The sequence below is a fragment of the Anser cygnoides genome, chromosome Z (assembly GCF_040182565.1).
Source record: "Anser cygnoides isolate HZ-2024a breed goose chromosome Z, Taihu_goose_T2T_genome, whole genome shotgun sequence".
Taxonomy (NCBI): domain Eukaryota; kingdom Metazoa; phylum Chordata; class Aves; order Anseriformes; family Anatidae; genus Anser; species Anser cygnoides.
This window is the reverse complement of record NC_089912.1, coordinates 69179600-69199553: the sequence shown is the minus strand read 5'-3', so window position 1 is coordinate 69199553 and position 19954 is coordinate 69179600. Positions and strand designations below refer to the sequence as shown.

Genomic DNA, 19954 nt, shown 5'->3' with positions numbered 1-19954 from the left:
ATATGCACAACCTTACAGATACCTAAAACAAACAGATATGCAGCAAAGCAAGCAGACCTGTCCCCCGCATGTTATCAAAAACCCAACTATAAATACAATAGTCAATTTCCACTTGCATGATTAGCACTGTGTCACATTCTTCCCTTAGCACAGAATCTCATCACATACTACTTGCAACTCAGGAAACAAAACATCATTAAAAAAGAATGCAAGTTATGTTAATCAAATTGTTTGAAATTTTAATTGAGACCCTTTAATTGAGATTTGTGTTTGTTTTGCAACAGTTTCTCAAAAAGTAAGATGAAACACAAGAATCATTTTGAATGAGACTGAAAAGCACAAGTTTGAGGAAATAATTCCGACTTTGGAGATGACAATAGAAAAACTTAGTTTTAACTAAGATCTATGGGATTACTAAGCGCATTAGGGAACTTCCTTGCAATAATTCCTCCATTCAGTTAAGGCTTTAAAAAGAGTTTTTCAGAAGTATGGAACAAGGCAATAATTGGGAATTAGAAGTCCTTAGTATGGCTGAACACAGAGCCAGACCAATATTTTCTAAACAAACTTAACTTCACAGTAATGAGCTATTAATCTTATTAAAATGGGATTGATTCTTATCACTGGGATCTGGCACTGTAATCGCCAGTCACTAAATTGTTTCTTGTTTATTGGATGAAGCAAATAATGCAACATTTCATGGTTGGTATTATTTTATTGTCTAATATTGATTTAAATGTTTACACTCCTACTTTTCAATCCACAGCTTAGCACTCATACCTATGGCTTTTACTTTTATTTTTAGCACAACATCTTTGTGTCAAGTGTCAGAATTCCATTTAAAAAAAATCCCCATAACCAGGAACCTGATACCATATAGACAAGTCTTCTCTATACTTGTTTAAACAAATTCATTTTCAAAAATGAAGATTTATAAAAGAAGAATCTGCTGGTAGCTTTCTTCCAGCTCATGTTTACCACAGATTCTATCGAGCTTTTCCTGTTTTAAGATGTTCCTTTTAGAGCGTCTTATTGCCCCTAAGTGGAATCTGTTTTCTCCCTCAACACCCCCCCCATTCTAAATTTAATGCAAAAAAAAAATCAGTAGCTGACAATTTTAAGCAAAAATATAAAGCACTATAACATTACCTACATTGCCTTTTTACTGAACTAGGTTCTTGAACACTCTAGAAGCTTTGTGGAAATTTACCCAGTCACTGTTGAAAAGGCACAGAATTTTTGTGCTCTCAGACCTCCAGCAAAGACGGCTTTCCCCCAGACTGAAAGTTCAGAAGTTTCAGCTTGATATAAAGCTTCTCACATTAAAGAAACGCAGGGACTGCTGTTAGATACAGTACTGCATTTGGATGGCAGTCTGCCCAGAAAATTCACAGGTATCTGATTGGTCATTTATACTAGAACCCACCAGATTGTACTAACTCTTCTGCCACAGACACCCTGCAAATCTATAACAAGAGTTTGCTTCTACTGCAAGAGGAAAAGAGGTGAAGTTACTCTTACATACACCCAGGGATGGTATAACAGTGAGACAAGCTACTCATTATTAAAATCATCACAAAGCTGTCCATTTCGGTGGTAGTTTCTGTTCCGTGGTATTACATGAATGACAGTTATTTTTCACATGTGACAGAAGTGTAGTTGTATATGAAGAAAGCTAACTTTGGTCCACTTGTCCAGCTTGCTAAGGACAGCATATTGGAAAGATGACCATTTACAGTTCAAAAAACAATGTAAAAGTTAACAAAAATAATTTGGTATTTCACTCCTAAACCTGCACGCAGTTAATTGTCCTAGTCATCCACCTTTTCAGTCTGCGTGTCCACTAACTGTTGAGCTTTTAAGTCTTCAGCTTGTTCATGATCCTCCTTATCTGCATCGGCTACGTGACTAGGTTCTTTTTCTTCTGCTTCTCCTTGATCAACACTTTCGTATTCTACTTGTTCAAGGTCTGTTCCATCTATAAGTTCTGCTTGTACTTCTTCCATCTGTATTTGATTTACATGCTCAACATGCAACTGCTCCACATGAACTTCAGCACCATGGTCAGTCTGAATGTGCTCAACCTCCAAGTAACTAATTTGCACCTGTTCTTGTAGTTCATCCAACTGTGCGCCTTTCACTTGATTGTCCTGTATGAGATCCTGGTGCATCTGTTCCACAGTTACCTGTGCAGGATCCACTTGTACCTGAATTACTGGTAGGACATGGACTTGTTCCACTTGTTCTATTATAGTCATTGATGTTACTGGTTCAGCTTCCACAGCTTCCACTGGAAGAACCTCTTCTGTCACCAGTCGTTCTGAAATATTGTGCATGTCTTTGAGATGCCTTCTCAGCTCACTGCCTTGCATAAACCACAAATCACATAAGGTACAGTGGTTGGGTTTGTCACCAGTGTGTATCACCAAGTGATCTTTAAATTGATCCCAGCTGTTAAACACGCTGTTACAAACCTGAAACAAAAGACAGAGCATGTTAAACAGTGCCAACAGAAATATGACAAAGCATAGTGCCTATTTCAGTTCATGGCTTCACGCAGTGTTAGCTTCTTGCTACGTAGATTTAAAACACACACATATGTTAGAGGTAAAAGCTGAGAAGTCAGTTTCAGATGAACAGAGCACCTATTATTATTTAAGGAAGTGTGACATTTTGAGTTGTGCATATACAGGATACCTACTGAATTTATGAGTCAGTACAACATTTGAAAGATTTCTTATTTCAAACTTATGTGAAATTCACATACAGAAGCAGGCACCAGTAAGTGTTGCTAGAATTTTGGGTGGAAAGCAATTTGTGTAATAGTACAGCATGATGAAAGTGTAATACAAACTGTCCTGTTACTGAAGTTCTAGATGCAGTACTACTAGCCAACTTTTCCCCATCACCTTTATTTTCTTCACAGAATTGTGAAGTTTAACTGGCTAGACTAAACTCCCCCATTTTGCCTTTTCAAAATAAATAAAAGTATATGAAAATCTCTTAAAGCTCCATCTGTTAGACTTGTCCAGCTAAAAGTACTGCGAAGACTGCAGACGCACTATTTTCATAGAATACTTGAACACACTTTCTTCCCTTCAGCTGGTACTGAGGTATGTAGCCTGAGGACAATACACAAAGACACTGTAGAAATTAATAAGGTGCCTGAGAGAGAAAAGTAGGGTAGAGTCACACTTGGACTAAAGAAACAGGGTCAGGAGTCTTTGGCCATGCAAGGGTTCTCATTGGCAAAAAGAAACTAAGAACATGTTTCAACACTCCTTCACTGATGGCAAATATTTTAGAAAGAAGATGTTCCATCTCTTAATTTTTGGTGACAGCACAGAAGGCTAATGGGTTATTTGACAGGGATTAACTCAAGGAACAGGTCTGTAAAATGGATCTGAATAAACTTCATTTTGCTGTTGAAGTCTGTTAAAAACAGGTTTGTGTTGCTATTGCCAGGCTTTCTTCTCCACAGGCTCATGCTTTAAAATGAAATAAAGTTGGACAGCACACATTCAAAATACTAGCCTTATAAATAACCACTTAAAATTACTTCGTGATATATAAAGATAATAACTATTAGTAATGTCCAGGCACATAATTATTGATAGCCTAATTTAGTCCTCTAGGCATACACTGAAGAGTAACAAAAATGGTCATCAAGCAAATGCAAATTTTTATTTTTTATTTTTTTCCTTTCTTCAGAAAGCCAAGATTTAATGTACTGAACACTATTCAAACTTAATTCTAAACAGGGAAGAATTCAAGAAAAACTTATCCAGGAATTACTGTAATTGCTGTGGGCTGAATCCACATTCAGCTACTAATCCATATTCACAACATCTGTGAGAGGACATGGTATCAATTAATAAACAGAAAGCTACAACACAGTGAAATTAAACCAAAGGGTCACAAAACAGTATATTCAGGTTGAGGCTACTAGTTACGACTTTGTGTTACCCAGTAGTTCTCATGATCAAAGCTGTCTTATCTTTAAGTTATAAGTACATTCGCAAGAGTTAATTTCAGACTAGGATAAAAGCTAAATAATACAACGGCCACAGTCAAACTTCCAATTCAATGACATGACTAGCAACATACAGAATTCATCCATTCATTTCCTGCGGCATTCGCTGCTTTCTGTGAATGAGATCCATCTCTTTTGGAAGAAATAAAGCCCACATCCAGCAGTTTTCTTCACTATACAACCCAAATTAACTTAAACCCACAGTATTTCTGTAAATTAAATAGGGTGAGAGTCTTAAGGGTAGTGGGTGTGGTGGGGGGAAGAAATGTATTATTAATTGAGACTGGAGCAGCAAAACAGCAAATAAACTGCTACAGCCAACCTCAGTTCTCATGTTTCTAGCCTTTAAAAGCTGACTTTTAAGAGTCAAGTAAAATTCTTCTGAAAACCTTTTTGAATCCCAGTTATATATAGTGAAAAAGTACCCTACATTATCTATTTATAGCATTTATATTTGCTTAAAAAGACATTACAGATTGTCATCATAATATAGAATGACTTTACAGATAAAGTCAACATACTGGGTATCAAACAGAAGAATAATAAAATAGGAAATAAAATAGTACTTCGTATTTTGGACTTTAGTGAAGCATATTCACAAGCAGGAAAGGCCTAGGTCAGTGCATCAAGAACCTTGAAAAGGAAGCAGAAAGATTAACAAAGTATTATGAAAATCCATACCAGTAATTCCGCATTTTAAATGGAACTACTTAAATATAAAAATTTATCTGCATGCTGTGGTTGAACGTGATCCTTGTATTTGTTTTAGTTAAAGTGGTTCTTGGAGACGTAAGCCCACTCTTGCTGCCTTTCCCACTTAGTACTCCCACGCTCCCTCAGCATAGGAAGGAGGCACCTAGCCTCAGACTCTGTGACTTTCATTACCCACCTGACATTCATACAGCTTCTTTCTTCCCTTTTTAGCTCCAGCTCCAGACTGACAGGCCGTCAAGTGACATTTGAGCGTGCTATTCCTAGCAAAACGTTCGTGGCAGTTTGGACATTCAAACGGTTTTTCACCTATTAAGACAGACAGGGATTTATAACGGCATAAAATCAAACAGTTTTCTGTCAGCTCTCTCTTCTTCCCCTCTCACTGATAGACATGCTGTAAAGGCTTGGCCAACTGGATTATTCTATAGAAGAAGAGAAAGACACCCTGTGTAAACTTCGTTTATATAAATAAAAGGGCAAAGACTTAATGTGGAATTATAATTCTCATTTAGAAAGAGAATCTGACATAACTGCTGGTGCTAATTAAAGTATATTTAGGTTTTTATGGACGTTAGATCACTAGCCTGTCAAAATATCTTAATGAAATAGCAGCTATTTCTGTCTTTTCACCTGATAATATTTAAAGACTCAACATTAGAAATTATACAAAGTCACACAATAAAGAAAGTATTAAAAAAAATACAAAGTTATATATTCAGGAACAGTAACAGCTTATGCTGAAGAGCTAAAACTGAGCTCCAGAAAAAAAGCTGGCACAGAATAACTATGAAGTAACAATGTATCAGCATTTAACAAAAAGCAGAAACCAAACCAAAAATGAAAGAGAGTGAAGAGAAAGCAAAGAGGGACATGGCATAGATGGTCACAAGCAAGATATGAATTCCTTTCTATTCAGTCACTTCATTTCAAACCTGGTACCAAAAAGAGGAGCGTTTTCCACTGGGAAGCCAGCTAAGGACAGCAAGCAAGGGAGGATGAAAACAGGCTCTGTTTTCTCTTTTTCATCCAAAGTAGTATATTGCTATTACTGACATCAAGCAGAACAAAAGAAAAACTGGTGTCTGTTTACTAATTTCATCATGCATAAACACAATGAAATTCAAGGAAATGAAAGTACAGAAAAACCTCGGAACAGCATGTTTCTTCTGACTGTCTGATAATTAATCTGTGAAGATACTGGCAACGACCTAACTATTGAAACAAACTGCTTAATGACCTCCAAAAGAGGCTGAGACATTTCAGTGAATAATGCAAGAGTTTATTCTATCTGGACTAAGATTTAAAGCCTACATTTTCAGGAAGACAGTAGTTACTGACTGGGATGGAAAGCCAATAAACCCACATTTTCAGAAATAAAGATATTCAGAAGTGCCTAACTAGGTTTTCAACAGAAATCCACAAGTAGCCTATAATTCTTGCTTACACACTCAAAGTCTACAGAAAAAAATTAAACGTGTGAATATTCCCCTTAATGATTACCAAAGGCTATGTTTTTTGGAGACTGTTGTATAGCCAAGAAGATAAAATAGCACAAACCTCACAGCACATAACTTCACCGGACCTGCAATATGGCCACATTTAAATAGTTACTTGGTGCCAGCCACCTCCCAGTCAGGGACAGATTTATTCTTCTCTTACTCAAATTCTTCAGTAATCTCCCACACATAGTGACAAAAGCATCTGACAGTGACAATTCAATGACAGTGGTGGCAATATCCAAGAGCTGAAAGAAGTGTGACTCCGTGCACTGCACAAATCAGCACAGTGACCCAGCGGGCACAGCTTGGGGGCGATGGAAAGAAAGCACAGGCATCAAAGCACATCCATCATCCTGCCAGCCCAGCTACCCCCAGAGACACGCTGGCAATGCGCGCAGGAGCAGAGCTCCTCTGTGAGACACGACAGCCTGCTGCCATCCAGCTGTGAGCTGAGCCCCATCTGACTGGCATTTTATGAATGATCTGATGATAGTCTTTTTTCAGTGTATGAGAAAGAATGAAATTTCCCTTGCCAATCGTAAGTAACTCAGGACAGGAACTGTCGGGAAGGAGGTGCCCCAAAATAAGTGTTTTTAACCCAAAGGCCCAAAATAAACATTTTTAACCCAAAGGAATTTCTAACAACTAACACTGTGATTTCTATTTGCCTAATACATACAAAATACCATCTCTGCATATAAGAAATACATATATACATACACATAATACATATATATGTAAGAAATTCATCCCTGAACATAAAGCTACCACGTCATTATTTAAAACGTGTTTAGAGAGAAACAGTAGTTCCCCCCCATCCACAAGTACACCCAAACCAGGTATTTATCAAATGAACTCTATAATTATTTATTCAAGGTATGCAAACAGAGTCCATTTGTTAACTTCTATGGAAGATGTTATTTGCAGTTTAAAGTGAGCTTCCTGTAAAGCGTATTTTAAATTTACCACAGAATGGCAAAGACCTTGATTAATTTTTTTCCTAACAAGTCTGTATAATCTGTATACAAATTATGTCAATTACAGGATTTCCAGACATGTCAGACATCATGGCTGCTAGGAGCACAACACTCCTTAATTTCCATCTTCACTCATGTGAGCACATGCAGCCTCCATGAAAAAGCCTAACTTTGAGAAATATTTAGCAGTCAAAATTCCCAGGGAAATCATGAGAAATGAAAGCTGTTAAGTATCTCTTTCTGGTAGGGGATAAAAACTTTGAAAAAAAAAAAAAACCACAAGACGAGAATATTGAGAGCAGTAGCTTCCTTTTAAGATTGACTTCTGTATGAGGAAATGGCTCTTCCTGTGCAAGACTAGTTATTAAATTCAGTGGATATACATTAATTACAGTCTTGCAGAATTTGTCTTGTGAGTTACTTCCAACTGGCAATTGAAATCTCATTCATTTTCATGCAAGAAAAAAAAAAGAATCATTACATCACACCAAAAACTCTCCCTTTTTATAAATTCTGGAGATGACTTAATATTTTCAGAGATACATGACACGCATTTCTTTTGGACTTGCTACTTTAATGTTATTGCTGGTGTTGTAATTAAACAGCAGCAGGATGAGATAGTTTGTAGCACATTTTCTCCCTGGACACTTAATTTTATTTTCATATTCAACCAACGTTGTTTAGAATTAAGAATTTAGAAAGTGTTTGGCTCACTGGGTGTTTTTCCACTGACCTTAGGAAAGCACAGTTATATGGTAGTATCAGGTTTGATTTTAAGTTAAGACTTTCAAAATGTGAAACCAAAAGTAATTAAATTCCATGAGTTCTACTTGCATCAATATATATTGATACAGTACTCTGGATCTCCTGTGATATGCTGTTACTTTGTGTCCCAAATTCTGTCACAACAGCAACTATCACGTGAAGATATTTTGTTTACTCTGCTAATCTACCAAAAACTTCTCTCTGAAAAGACTTTCCTTACATAGCTGGTAGCTGTCTTAGTCACGCCACAGAAACACTCTCTATAGGGAATACGGATTTGCTAAGGACTTTTTACAAATGCAACTCTTAAGGGACTATTTGGAGTAGACTGGATACAGTGTCATTCATGCATCAATACGCACCTGTCCCATAACACAGATACAAAGAGGTTCCAATTAAAAGGCTTTAACAAGATAAAAAGATAGGGACTGCTCCTCTACATTAAGTCTTACTGATGCCTCATGACTGACATATTAAACAAAAACACCTGGATATCAGACCATATTTTATATGGTCTTTACATATATATTGTAATACATACAAAGTATTTATAACTATTACTTATAATTAATTATTATTTATATATAATTTAAATATAAATTCATCCACATAATGCTTAGTATCTGTACAGACTTCTCGCATTATAAGGAAGACTGAAGGAGGCACAAGCAATTTTGTACTCAAAAGATGCTATCCAGATGTCAAGAAATCAGATTTTAAAGTAATGGAAGTCTACTGTAGCCAGTAGAAATGTTTTGCTGTGTTACTTAACATGCAAATAAAATTGAATCATAGACATCAAGATGAAGGATGGTATTGTCATAAGAGGGTATTTCACACCGACAAGCTCACTGTTCAGATCTTATTTCAACAGAAAAATTTAACTAGGAGAATTGTGAAAATAAAAATAGGTACTCAGTTTGGTACATTTGAAGAAGTAAGCATGCCTTACAAAGAACAACGCCTTACAAAGAACAATGCCTTAGAACAACGTTTAATACACTCAAGAGAAACTTCATGAAGGTTTTCCAGTTCTAGGAGCATATTTTCAACCACTTAAAAAAAACCAAACAACTCAATTCCTCACAGTTTATATCAATGGGAAAAAAAACATCAGTATAGAATCATCAACACAATTCTATGATTCTTTGATTTTAGTTGTAACTAGAAGCTAATTATTTCTAGCACTTGTGTGTTCTCTTCAACATTATCTCTGCTTTCCACAAACATGCAAAAACCCAAAGTGGCCAAAGCCACAAGTACGTGACTACAGCAGTGCTCTTACCTGTGTGCTTCCGGAGGTGCTCTTTAAAATGTCCAAAGTGGTCAAATTGTTTATCACAGTACTGGCATATATGTATTTTTTTGCCAGGTCTTTGCTTCTTGCTGGCGCCACCTTCATCGAGGTGGTAACAGGTGAGGTGCTGTTTCAAAGCACTCTCTCGTAGGTACCTTTTATTGCATATGTCACACTTGTAACTCTCAGTAGAGTGTGTTTTCATGTGTTCCTTAAAATGGTAAAACAATTTAAACGAACGGTTACATTTCTCACAGTGGAATAAATTGTTCACGTGTGACAGCTGAAGTTCCACAATTTCAATACCTTCTACCTGTTTGCACGAGGGATCAGTTGCACTGTCACCTTCTTCTTCGATCTGGCATTTTCGCTCTCCCTGACGATACTTGCTGGTGATATCTGCCAAAAGAGCCAAAGCAGATTCATCTGATGTACCCGTTGTCTGTATGTACTTTATGGATTGCTCTGCAGAAGCTACTTCTTCAAGTGTCTCGATGCTATCATCTTCCACTTCAATTGTCCCTTCAGCAATCTCAACCTCGATTTCAACTGGATCTGATTCTGCAGATGGCAGCGTTTCTGTGATAACGTTAGAAGTTTCAGCTATCTTCCTCTTTTTTGGTTTATTTTTACCTTGGGTTTGATTTGATTCTAAGGGTGATGAATTTTCTTTGTTCCTGTAAAGCATTTGCATAAACATGGTTAAGATCCACAAGCAATTACATAACAACTCCTGCCCGATACTGAGCTTCTGCATTTAACATATTCTAGGTGTTTCTCAATGAAGCTGAATGCACATAATCCGTGTGCATTTTAGACGATAATTTGTCCTTCATCTATACTCATTAGTCCTGTAAAACAGCAAGTTTGGAGATACGGAGCCTTTTACATCAGGCTACTAAAATGTTTTAAAAAGCTCTGCTTTGAACAATACACAATGCATCAATAAAAAGACCAGTTAGCCTAATGGCACAGGTTTATCTGAACAACCTGTGAAATTCGGCACTTGAGAACTTTCACAAAGGGCAGAGTTCTTCTGCCTGCCTACTCAGAAATAAGATTCAAGTCCTTCCTATGCTACGCACCTCTTAAGCTCTGGTGATTGCCTGTAACACTTAGGCTCCTAGAAAGCACTGTCGGTGTGACCTTACACAATGATTATCATAACTTCTAGTACTTAGGAAAGCACACAAGTTAAAAAAAACTCACTTAGATGTGGAAAGAGTACTCTAATTTAATTTTCTGGTCTTACACAATCCCCCCTCCCCCAGCTCGGTTCCTCTTATCCCTGCACCATACACACACAACCCCCTTCCTCGGAGACATCAGGGATAGCATCCCATGCCAACCACAGGCAGAGCTGAGCGAGCCAGTGCCTTCAAGCCAGACACTCAAGATTACCCACAGTGCTCACATGCTGGAGGTTTTACTCTTGATTTTTGGTTTTGGAAATGGGCAGATATCTTCCCCTCAAACTAGACTGACAGGAGTAATCTAATGCTTTCACCTTCCTTTGCAACGTGATGAATCCTTTCATGTAATCCAGTCCGTACTGCTTCTGGGTTTGCTAGTAATAGGTAAGGTGAGGTTTCCTTCAGTATCTGCATGTCATGTCAGAAATATGCAGCTAATGATCTAACGCAGGATAGAGCTTATCAAATTACATCTTACAATATTCAGATACAGGAAGACAGAATATCTAAACTTACAGTTTCATCTACCCTAGATTTCTTAAATTTAGAAGGTGATAAGTTCCTCTGCACATTACTGTAAAGAGCTCCAGGATCACGTACCAAAAGAATAACATCCCCAGCAAAGAGGAGACTACCATCCTTGAGCACCTGGTGTGAAAGTCTGAATGTGAATACACACTTACAGCACTTTAATGAATAACAGCTGGTTGTTTTCTTTCTAGTCTAGGTTATGTGATGTCCATCTCTTTGATGCATTATACATGGGGCTTGCTCGATTACCATTTATTTCTACTTTAGCTGAAGTTTCTGAAGCTTAACCTGAAAGCTTAAGTTAAAGCTCAAACTGTGGCACTGTATTATAATTCCTCCCACTCCTACTGTTGAGAAGAGACTGATAGTGGTACTCAAGCTTGTTTGTTTTTTGTCAAGAAAAAAAAAAGCAACAAACAAAAAATCACTAATAATAAAAACAGTCTTTCAATCTATTAACAATGGAAATAACTAAGAATAGACTAGCTTACATGTGTTAAACATTTTCTTCCCTTGTAACATAAGAATTATAGAGTTTACTGGTGATGGATAGCCAACAAAGTGCACAACGTTATGCAACACTGGGAAATACTTGCATGCTGGGCAGTTTATTTTGATGGGCTGATCCAAATCCTGGTTCAACGGCTCCACTGGTATACACTGACTGAAACTGGTACCATTTAGAACATACTTTTTCAATTTCAAGTTTCTTTTCAATTTCTCAGGCAGACACAAAGGTCTGCTTTTTTTCCTGAATGGAAGTTATCTTGATGGTATTATGTTTAATCTCAATAATGTCAAAACAAGTGTTGGCGGGGTTGGAGAGCGGGACCAGAAATGCAATCTCATATCTCTTCTATTAAAAAATTGCACACTTTTTGCTCTGCTGCCAATCCCCAGAATAAGCACAGGGTAAGTTCTTTTGTTGATATTGAAAACCAAGTTTCTAGTGTACCATGGAGTTTTTTGTTCGCCTTATTTTTTTTTTTTTTTTTTTAAAAAAATGCTAACTGGCTTCTAGGGGAACTCTGGGCTGATGCCATTCCCCTTCGCCAATGCTGTTTATGGAAAGATAAAGAGGAACCCTATCCTTGATGCAAAGACCTTTCAGTCAGTTTAGAAGAGAAAGCCATGATAACCATAAGACCCCTCCCCCTACTTCATGCTGAAACAGTGGACCATCCAGAAGGAATGATAACATGACAGCACTTTGTGAAAGGGAATGACAGGGAAAAAAACAGCAGGGTGGGAATGTCACCTGCTTTTCTCAGGTTGTAGTTTTGCAACTAAGTACAGATACCAGACTGGATAAGATGTGCCACAGCAACATTCAATTAAGTATTTATCCAGCATAAAACTGATTACACCAACTATATTTACTCAAGAGTTTTGATAGGTTAGTTTTGCACCAGGGAGCTTTAAGATCACTACCTATTCTCTCGGAAACAGCAGAAAGCTGCGTGAAATCAAAATACCAACACAAATTTGTTAATGCGATCTAATTACCTGAAGCACTGTACACACGGCTCTCAATCAGGTGGGGTCAGATAACCCAGAGACCTCATATTAGTTCCACAGAGACACAGCCCTAAAATGGCTGTGATGTTTACCAGCCATGTCACTTGCCATTGAGCTCCAGCCGAAAGAATGAGACATTCCTTTTTTAGCCTTTGTTATTCTGACCCCTATCGTGTAATTGAAAAGTATATGGCCCCAAACAAGTTTCTGAAGTTCCAGGATAAGAACAGCACTGCAAAATACCAGCAGACAGCTCTAGTAAAATGATTCTTAAGACTACATTTCAGTGTTGAGAAGAAAAAGAGGCTTATGTGTTTACCTGATTTCAAGTGCTTTGATAGCTTCTAGCATCTGTAGATACTCAGCTGCTTTCCAAACATCGTTTGCTTCTTCCTCACCTTGCACCATTAGTTTTGCTGTATAGGTGAACTCTATTAGGTGACGAAATGCCATGTTACTTACACCTGTTTGGAAGCAAGAAAAGCAAGTTAACAATGCCTCAGTACCTTTATCTGATGAATCTTGCACACTTGCCTGCTCACCATTTTGCTCACAATACTTTAGCTGCCAGTTTCATGAAGACAACACCCTTGAAAAGCTCACGTCGGAATAACAAGTCTGCTATAGAAACATGGAAATTTGGAACAACTATAGAATCATGCCATAACAAAGGTAAAAGTAGAAGAAAGATAAGATGGGCAAAAAGCTGTTTGTGTGGAACAGTAAAATGTACATATTTAAAGTACAATATTTAAAGTACAGTTTATTTATTTAGTATTTAAAGTACAATAAAAAGTACATATTTAAATCATATTTAGAGCATATATCTTTCTCAAAAGACCTCTGACCAGCAGGCGATTGTTCCAAGAAATCGCTCCTGGCCTACCAGGCAAGTATTGTTCCATGTCTATCCTGTTCTTGCATCCCAGCTAAGACACCTGCCACTGGCCTTCACTGGGAGCCTTTTCGTCTGACCAGAATGGCTGTTACCAAGGAAAAGGTTATACGATAGACTGCTAGTCCTAAAAAAAAATACAGTGACTGCAACCTCCATTAGGCATGTATTGGTAAAGAAAACCAATCAACTCAGAACCTCACTGGGTTACTTCCAAAACATTTAATATAAGACTGATTTTTTTCTTTTCAATTTTATTTCGAGGGAAGCTTTTTCTGGTGCCAACAGCTGCCTCAGAACAACTCAAGAACTGAGACCTAAAAAAGTAATTGATATCACTAGGTACCTATGTCTTTTAGGATAAGAGGGAATGGCCTGAAGTTGCACCAGGGGAGGTTCAGGTTGGAAATTAGGAGACATTCTCAGAAAGAGCAGTCAGGCATTGGAACGGGTTGCCCAGGGAGGTGGTGGAGTCACCGTCCCTGGGAGCGCTCAAGGAAAGGTTGGATGTGGTGCTTAGGGACATGGTTTAGTGAGTGATATCGGTAGGAGGATGATGGTTGGACCAGGTGATCTTGGAGGTCTTTTCCAACCTTAACGATTCTACGATTCAGCCTGCACCAAGGACACCACATGCATTTCCAGTTCCAGCACACAGCTCTGAAAGTTTTTTTATCTGCATGAACCAGATTACCTTCAATCTCCACCAAGGGCTCCTGAGTGAAATCTTGGAAGAATTTGTAGAAGAACTGGCTACAGGCAGCAAGAACAGCCTTATGAGCTTTGAAATGGTGACCTGTGAAAATAGACAAAAATTTTAGTTTAGGATGGATGACACCTTCCTTACTTACTGCAGAATAAGAGCAGATACACAAAAGAACAGCTGTAACACCTAGCCTACAAACCTACTCTAGCAGAATACAGTCACTTAATGTGTCTCCTTGTAACATGAGATGCTGCTGCAGCTAGCCGTCCACATCTCACGTGACCCTTGCTGAAGGTCTGCAACTCAAAGTCAAAGAACTTGCTCACTTCCGCGTGTTTCTCTTTTCAGATACTTAATTTATGGCAAGTCCTTGTGCAAACTTTTTTCATGGATGTCTTAGGCTCAGCTCTCAGACTTCATCCAAATTCTCTGTGCTTTTTGGCACTCCTATGTACTGATCTATTTTATCACCCTTTCAGCTAGCTTAAACACCCCTGCAGAACAGAAGCAGTTCTGATTTGTTCTCTCTCTTTTCCAGACTCTGTACTCCCCATCACTGTGTTGTCTTCTCCTTGGTGCAGGCATATAAACATTTATAAGGCCCCATGAGATCAAGATAAGAGAAGCAATGTAGATTAGAACTACACAGCTCCACAAAAAAGCTTTGAGCCCAACAAAAAGGCTTGGTAATGTAAATGGACTTGGTAATACTATAGCAGGAGCAAACATTCAGTCAAAGTTTTGTGCAAGAAGTGCCAGCAAAATAACAGTGATTCCATAATAGTAATCTCTTCTTCATTTGTTTCCTTTTTTCTAATCCAGGCTCTACACAATCCCTTTTCTCCAAGTGAGTTCTGGCTATCCTTTCAAGGGTCAGGCAGCTCTCCTTTAGTCCAGTCCATTCTACTGGACACTGCCTATTTTCCCCAAAATGCTCATCCATTCTATTCTTCTAACCCATGTTTTGGGTTAGAAGCAATCTTGGATATCTACCAGACACCCTCTTTTCTAAACACTTGTATCTCCATCTTCCTTTTAGACTAATATTTACAACTCTAGAACACACAGAAAAAGAAAAGTGAATTATTCTTCCTTATTTTAACAATATATTAAACATAGTATGCAGATACTAGAGAAGCAAGGAGGAAATCTTATTTCAAGCTTTTTTTTTTTTAAACAATATTTGTACAAGTTCTCTGCATGCAAACAGAATCACATTAAGTCAAAAAAAAGCATTTTAAAAATGTTTTGGAAATATTTTGGGTGACATTAAGTCTAGTACAGCAGTTGCAGAGTAGGATACTATCTGAAAATATTTAGCCACTTGTTTGGAAAAACAGAAGCACAATTATTAATCACTGCTGGAGATGCTGTTCACCCCAAGACTTTAAAATAAAGTCTGTGTGCAACTCACAGACCAGTACAGAACCAAGAATTTGTTAACAGGCCCATTTGACAGCTGAGTCAAGACCAACCCAATAGCTTCCCAGCACAGCTTTCATAACTCCCTGTATACCAACCGGTCCACAGGCCTATACGTACCGTCCACAATCAGAGTGATGTCTGTGAACTGGTCCTGCTCACGTTGTTCATTCAGTCTATCCAAAATAACTTTATAGTGCTCTGGGAATTCCTGGATACATTCCATCGTTTCTTCGGCTTCCATGGCAGAAGGACTAGTCTGCAAAAGACGTGTAGCAGAATAAGAATACTGCACCACCCAGTAAACGCTACGCACAGTCAGGTTAGTATACAAATGTGAACTAACTGGCACATTTTGTGGACTACAAAGCCCACAGAAACACCAAACTGGTAACAGGTTTACCTGATTTTAACTAAAAGGTAGAAAACAATTGGGTTAATGAAGTAGAGTATGGCCTTATTTATATTTAATCAAAGTACAGTTGAACTGTGTATCTCTTTATTCTATGTATTTAACAAGGACCCACCTCCCTCAAAGCAAATAATGCAGGGATGTAACATCTGTACAGCTAACTATTTAACAGCATCTCATCAGTACAACACCAGAATCTTTACACAGCCACTTTCTGCGGTTCTAACGATCCACTTGGTGCAAGAACAGTTCTTAAAAATTCCTTATTTAAATAAGTCACAGTTGGTATCTAGCGAACACAAGACGTTTACTTCCTTTAAGAAAGGATGTAATAAGGCAGCGCTTTACAGCTTCTGTGTACACAGGAGATGCCTTGTATTTAAAGTGTTGCCACACCCAAGAACAAGAAGCTTCTTATTCACCCAGACTACTTACACTTCTTCCCCTGCATGGCGAAATATCCGCTGCCAGCCTTTTCAATGAGACACGTGGGCTTGCAAGCTGACGGCCCTTCCTCCCTTACTGATACAATAAATGTAGCTGTGAGTGGGAGTTGAGGAGGTTCTCAGACCTGAAGAGGTTAAGCAAAACACTGTGCCTGTGGAGACGATGCAGCAGATGCTAGTCTGCTTCGTATGCAAAAGAACCTCTGGAGAGAGTCCAAGCGCTTCAGTGAAAGCATATCACAAATTATCTCTAAGCAAAACGACTTCAGGTCTGTGCTGCAGCCCTCGTCTTCAACTCCCACGTTCACATGGCTCTCACACTGAGAATGCCACAGAAAAAAGACATTTCAAAGCAACGTTAGCACAGAAAGTTTCTTTTCACAGTCTTACTCACATTGAAAAACATGTGGTATCTGAGAGAAGACAGTGATTAGACTTGAACGAGCTTCAAAGGAATTTGAGAAACATCTTTCACTATATTGTTACGCTTAGTATGGACAGAAGGAAGAAAGAAGAGCAGTTAGTATCTCTGAACACAGAGGTGGAAATTTTTGGTGTGACAAAGAAGCAGGTATCTTTAGAGTGCTGGAAGAAACTAAATAGGAGGTGCTCCCTGACTCCCAGCGCAGGATTGGTTGACTGGAATTGTAAAGTCCTGAGTGCAAACCTATCCTTGTGTGTACCAACTACATCTGAACGGATGCCACCAGGCATGCTAACGCCACCGTGTGGCTCCGTAAGTTCAAGTTTCCTTCCAACAAATGCACATTCCAGTATTATGAGGTTCAACAGGAGAGGGGAAAATAATTACCCAGTTATGATGAAAGCAAGCGTTATTTTATTATGACTAACATATCAAGCAAAGAAAATTGTCACATTTGTATTTTCACCACAAAGGACGCTCTTCCTTGCATCTCAGAAACTGTCCCACAAAAATGACAGAAATGAAAGGGAAAAAGGGAAAAAAGCAAATGCTTATGAAGTCTAGTTCTGCTTGCTAGCAGTGCTGTTCCAAGCGGACACTGAGGTACACATGAGGCTCTTAAAGGGGACAGAGAAGACCAGCCTGTGGGGAAAGTGAAGTGGAAGAAAAGGATGCTGCTGCCTCCATCTCATCTCTTCTGCAATAATGAGCCTAAGACAGATGACAAGCAGCTCCCACCTTTCCTCTGTCATCTGGTACTCCATATAAAGTCTCTTATGGGAAGCTGACAGCCATTTACATGACTGTTGAATTCTTCCTACCCGTTTTTGAGAAATCATTCAAGGATGTATGACTTGCAGTTGAAAATTGAACTCCTTAAAAGTTAAGGCAAACCAACTTTTGACCCTCAAATATCATGATTTCCACTTATCCAAATGCAATTTGGGAGTAATTTGCATGTTTGCAGGGGTATCTTACAAAACAAAACAAAACAACCTCAAAACAATCAACACGCCCCTGACCAAACCTAAAAATTTGTTTTAAAAACTTGAGTCTTTGTCAGAACACTTAAAAAAACAAAAACCAAACAAACAAAACCAAACCAAAACAACAACAACAACAAAAAAAACAACACATGAATAACATACTACTTATGACTGGTAATTTATTGTCCTGAACTAAAACAAAGCTCAGTGATATATTGCAAAAAACCGCCCAACGTAACAGCGTGTTCAAAGCCCTGTATATGTTCACTGAGGGGATGAATACTCTGGAGCAAGAGGTAGGAACTGCAGTACTCTACAACTGCCTGAAATGAAGGTGCGGGGAGCCAGGGGTCGGCCTCTTCTCACAGGTAACTAGTGATAGGACCAGAGGGAATGGCCTCAAGCTGCACCAGGGGAGGCTCAGGTTGGAAATGAGGAGACATTTCTTCTCAGAAAGCAGTCAGGCACTGGGACGGGTTGCCCAGGGAGGTGGTGGAGGCACCGTCCCTGGGGGTGTTCAAAGAAAGGCTGGACGTGGTGCTGAGGGACGTGGTTCAGTGGGTGATAGTGGTGGTAGGGGGATGGTTGGACCGGGTGATCTTGGAGGTCTCTTCCAACCTTTATGATCCTATACTCCGGCAAAGAAAAAGTCAAAGGAGACAGGCAGATGCCCGCCCACAGGTGATGGAAATTCAGCTGTTTCTGTTTCCTACACATTTTTTACGACAGTTTCCTGGATTTTCTTGGAGGACTCGGCTACCGAGCTAACACCGTTACCTGGTCACGCCTCACGTACCCGTGACAGGCAGCTGTCCTCACACCCACCCCGCGGCACCCCCGCTTTTATCACCACACTCCCGCACCCCTCCCGTCCCCTTTTTCCCCTATTTTCCCCACACGCTGAGCTCTGCCCGCCAGACCACACCCCCACGCCGCCTCGGGGCGGGAGGCTCCGTGGACTGACGGCGGGCACAACACCGGGAATCCCCGTTCCCGTCGCCGCTCTCCTTCCCTCAGGAGCGGCCCCGGCGGTCCCCAAGGCGCGGCCCGGCCCCGCCACCCCCCTCAGCCCCTCAGGCACCGCCGCCATTGCGGCGCCTTCCCCCCCCACCGCCTCCCTCCCATTGGCGGGCGCCGCTGTCAGTCAGCGCAACCCCAGCCAATAGCGGCGCTCGGCATGGCCCGTCCCGTGCCGTGGGGAGCCAATGAGCGCCCGCCGAGTCCCAGGAGCGGGAGAAGGCGGAAGGCCTACCCAGCACCCGCCGCCCGCCGCGCACGGCGGCCCCGCGAGAGGCCTGGGCGGCCGCTGGCGGGCGCGGACGCCGCGCGGGGCGGCCCCGGTGTGGGGAGCGGGGCCGCCGCGGGGCCGAGCGGGGCGGCTGCGGGCACCGCCGCCTCGTTAGCCGTCGTTACGTCATCAAAGCGCGCATTAAATCGATCCCCTTTTAACGCCCGGCCGGGTCGCGGCCCGGCGGCGCGCGGGCCCCGCGGGGTGGGGAGGCGGCGCGGGCCGGTACTCACCGCCTGCAGCGCTCCGCCCCGCCGCGCCCGCGCCGCTGCCGCCGCTTCCTGCTGCCCGGCACGCTGCTAAGCGGGGCGGGCGCCGGCCAATCGCGACTCGCATTCCCGGCCTGCACTGCGCGGCGGAAGTGACGGCAGCGTCACCTTTCACACAACAGGGCGCGCGGGTGGGGGGCGGGGGTGGGTGGGGTTGGGGGGCGGGCGGCCCGGTGCACTCTGGGAGATGTAGTGCGGGGGGGGGGCGCCATTACGCGCTGCCTGCAGGGGCTGTGGGGCGGCCGGGTAGTGAGGCTCTATGAGACTCTGAGAACCGTGGGGTCACTGGGGTTGGAAGAGACCTCCAAGATCACCCGGTCCAACCACCCCCCTACCACCACTATCACCCACTGAACCACGTCCCTCAGCACCACGTCCAGCCTTTCCTTGAACACCCCCAGGGACGGTGACTCCACCACCTCCCTGGGCAACCCGTCCCAATCCTGACTGCTCTTTCTGAGAAGAAATGTCTCCTCATTTCCAACCTGATGCAGCTTGAGGCTAGTCCTATCACTAGTTACCTGTGAGAAGAGGCCAACCCCCAGCTCCCCACACATTCCTTTCAGGCAGTTGTAGAGA

At 40.9% G+C, this 19954-nt stretch overlaps 1 protein-coding gene across 5 annotated transcripts; it reads right to left on the bottom strand.

The window, feature by feature from the left end:
* Positions 1–695: 695 nt before the first annotated feature.
* On the bottom strand, positions 696–19473 carry ZNF131 (zinc finger protein 131). Of its 5 annotated transcripts, none has more exons than XM_066989114.1 (8): positions 19340–19473; positions 15671–15809; positions 14117–14218; positions 12847–12991; positions 9599–9962; positions 9274–9496; positions 4923–5053; positions 696–2474 (listed from the first exon to the last, which is right to left on the bottom strand). In XM_066989114.1, exons 2-8 carry the CDS (start codon positions 15792–15794, stop codon positions 1812–1814), a joined length of 1752 nt encoding a protein of 583 aa, XP_066845215.1. In that variant the 5' UTR covers positions 15795–15809; positions 19340–19473; the 3' UTR covers positions 696–1811. The 5 variants fall into 5 exon arrangements, with proteins under 5 accessions (XP_066845215.1, XP_066845214.1, XP_066845213.1 ...); XM_066989113.1 differs by adding an exon at positions 16398–18446 and having other exon boundaries at positions 9274–9962; positions 19340–19457; XM_066989112.1 differs by having other exon boundaries at positions 9274–9962.
* Between the last annotated feature and the right edge of the window lie 481 nt (positions 19474–19954).

Bases quoted from the DNA above. Each gene is read 5' to 3' on its own strand.
- ZNF131 (XM_066989112.1), bottom strand. From the start codon at position 15,794: ATGGAAGCCGAAGAAACGATGGAATGTATCCAGGAATTCCCAGAGCAC. The intron at 12,992-14,116 runs GTAATCTGGTTC...GCTTCCAAACAG, and splicing joins GCCCTTGGTGGAGATTGAAG to GTGTAAGTAACATGGCATTT. The intron at 5,054-9,273 runs GTAAGAGCACTG...CTGTCTTAATAG, and splicing joins GCACCTCCGGAAGCACACAG to GTGAAAAACCGTTTGAATGT.